General features: G+C 42.5%; 1 protein-coding gene across 1 annotated transcript in view; it reads left to right on the forward strand.

Annotated features, from left to right (window-relative positions):
* Positions 1–666: 666 nt before the first annotated feature.
* The window catches only part of gata3 (GATA binding protein 3), a gene marked incomplete at both ends in the record, with an annotated part of 10002 nt that continues 8947 nt past the window's right edge, over positions 667–1721 (forward strand). The window contains one exon of the mRNA XM_083999780.1: positions 667–901. Coding sequence (XP_083855906.1) covers positions 667–901 — 235 coding nt within the window. The remainder of the gene's footprint in view (positions 902–1721) is intronic.

Genomic DNA, 1721 nt, shown 5'->3' on the forward strand with positions numbered 1-1721 from the left:
GCTGAAAAACACTGACATTTTTTTTTCTGAGAGGAAGAAGTTGAGGAACTCTGCTGCTGTTGCTGCTGCTGCTGCGCTCAGGCTGGATTGGCTCCATTTTGGACGTATTTATATGACAACACCTTTGGTGCACATTTGTAATGTGGGGTATGTGTCCTGTTTAATTTTGACCTTTTTTTTTTTTTTTTTTTTTTTTTTGCTATTTTCCCTTTTTTTGTTTTTGTTTTTTTCTTATAAATCCGGGTATATGCAGTTTAAAAAAACATAAAAAGCTTTGAGTTGAGCCTCCTCCTCCTCCTGTGTGTTTGAATCGTGCTTGCATGTGAAACACATGAGAATAAAAAAATAAAAACGAGGCAATAAAATTCTTCTCTCTGTCTTCAGGTGATCAGAAGCGAGACCCGCGGAACCTGCTGTGGATTTAACCCCAAAGAGAAACGCGGATTTGGGACAGATTATTTCTTCTCTGGTGACTTGGACCGCTTTGCTTCGGCCGCGCATGAACATTTGCTGGAAGAAAGAAGCAGAAAAAGAAGAAGAGGAAGAAGAAGGAAAAGGAAAAGAAGAAAAAGAACAAGAGACATTTGAAAAAAAAGACAAATAAAAAATAAATAGAAATCATAAAAACAAACACACATATACGCACGCACGTATAGCGAAAAGGCGATGGAAGTAAGTGCGGATCAGCCACGATGGATGAGCCATCATCCCGCGGTGTTGAACGAGCAGCATCCCGGCTCACATCACCCGGGCCTCGGCCACTCATACATGGACCCTTCGCAGTATCCCCTCGCTGACGATGTGGATGTACTCTTTAATATCGATGGACAGGGGAACCACGTCTCTCCGTACTATGGAAACTCTGTCCGCGCCGTCCAGAGGTACCCTCCTCCTCCACACAGTGAGTAAACGGCCTCTTTGGGGCCTTTTATTTAATAATGTGGCACATTATCCCTCGTTCAGACCGTCTGTGCATAATTCAGCCTGCAGAAAAGACTCAATTACTGTCGCTGTGTTTGCAGTTATTTCTCCCATCTGACGCTCAGCCCACTTGCAGCTTTCGCTTTTGGCCTAAACCTTTAAAAAAAAAAAAAAAAAAAAGTGAAGAATTTACGCAAATCACCTTTATAATGTATTTGATTTGTGTGTGTGTGCGGCTTGTGGTCATCCAGGTCCACTCTCGGCTAAACTTCACCACCAGCACCAAATAACATTCAGCTGACTCGTATAGTGTCAGAGTAGATTTTCCAAAAGCCCGTGCGTAATTTGTTTTCTGGATCAATCGGGTGTTTAGTTACGGGTTTGAACAAATAACGTGTGTGTGTTGGCACCGAGGTCACAGATACACCTGGAATATTTCCGTAATGCTCGGAAAGCCTGTTTCTCACTTCTGAGCGCTGCACAATATTTATTCAAACCGAGGAGCTCAGCTCTTCATCCGCACACACTCGTTTGTGGAGTTTCCTATATTGTAACCTTTGACTTCCTGGATGTAGTTTTTTTTTCTTCTTTCTTTTGACTTAACTGATACAAAAGTGTTGTTCCATGAGATGAAGGGCCGGAGAGGTCAGATCACACAGCCACAATCTCAGCAGCACAAAGTGTATTTGAATGAGCAGCTGGAGGGAGAGAGAGGGAGAGAGAGAGAGGGGAAAAAAAATACGCATGAATATATTTGGTGAAATGAAATCTGTGCGTAAACTCTTTAATCTGATGCTGTT

Source organism: Trachurus trachurus (genome assembly GCF_905171665.1).
Source record: "Trachurus trachurus genome assembly, chromosome: 23".
Classification (NCBI taxonomy): Eukaryota; Metazoa; Chordata; class Actinopteri; order Carangiformes; family Carangidae; genus Trachurus; species Trachurus trachurus.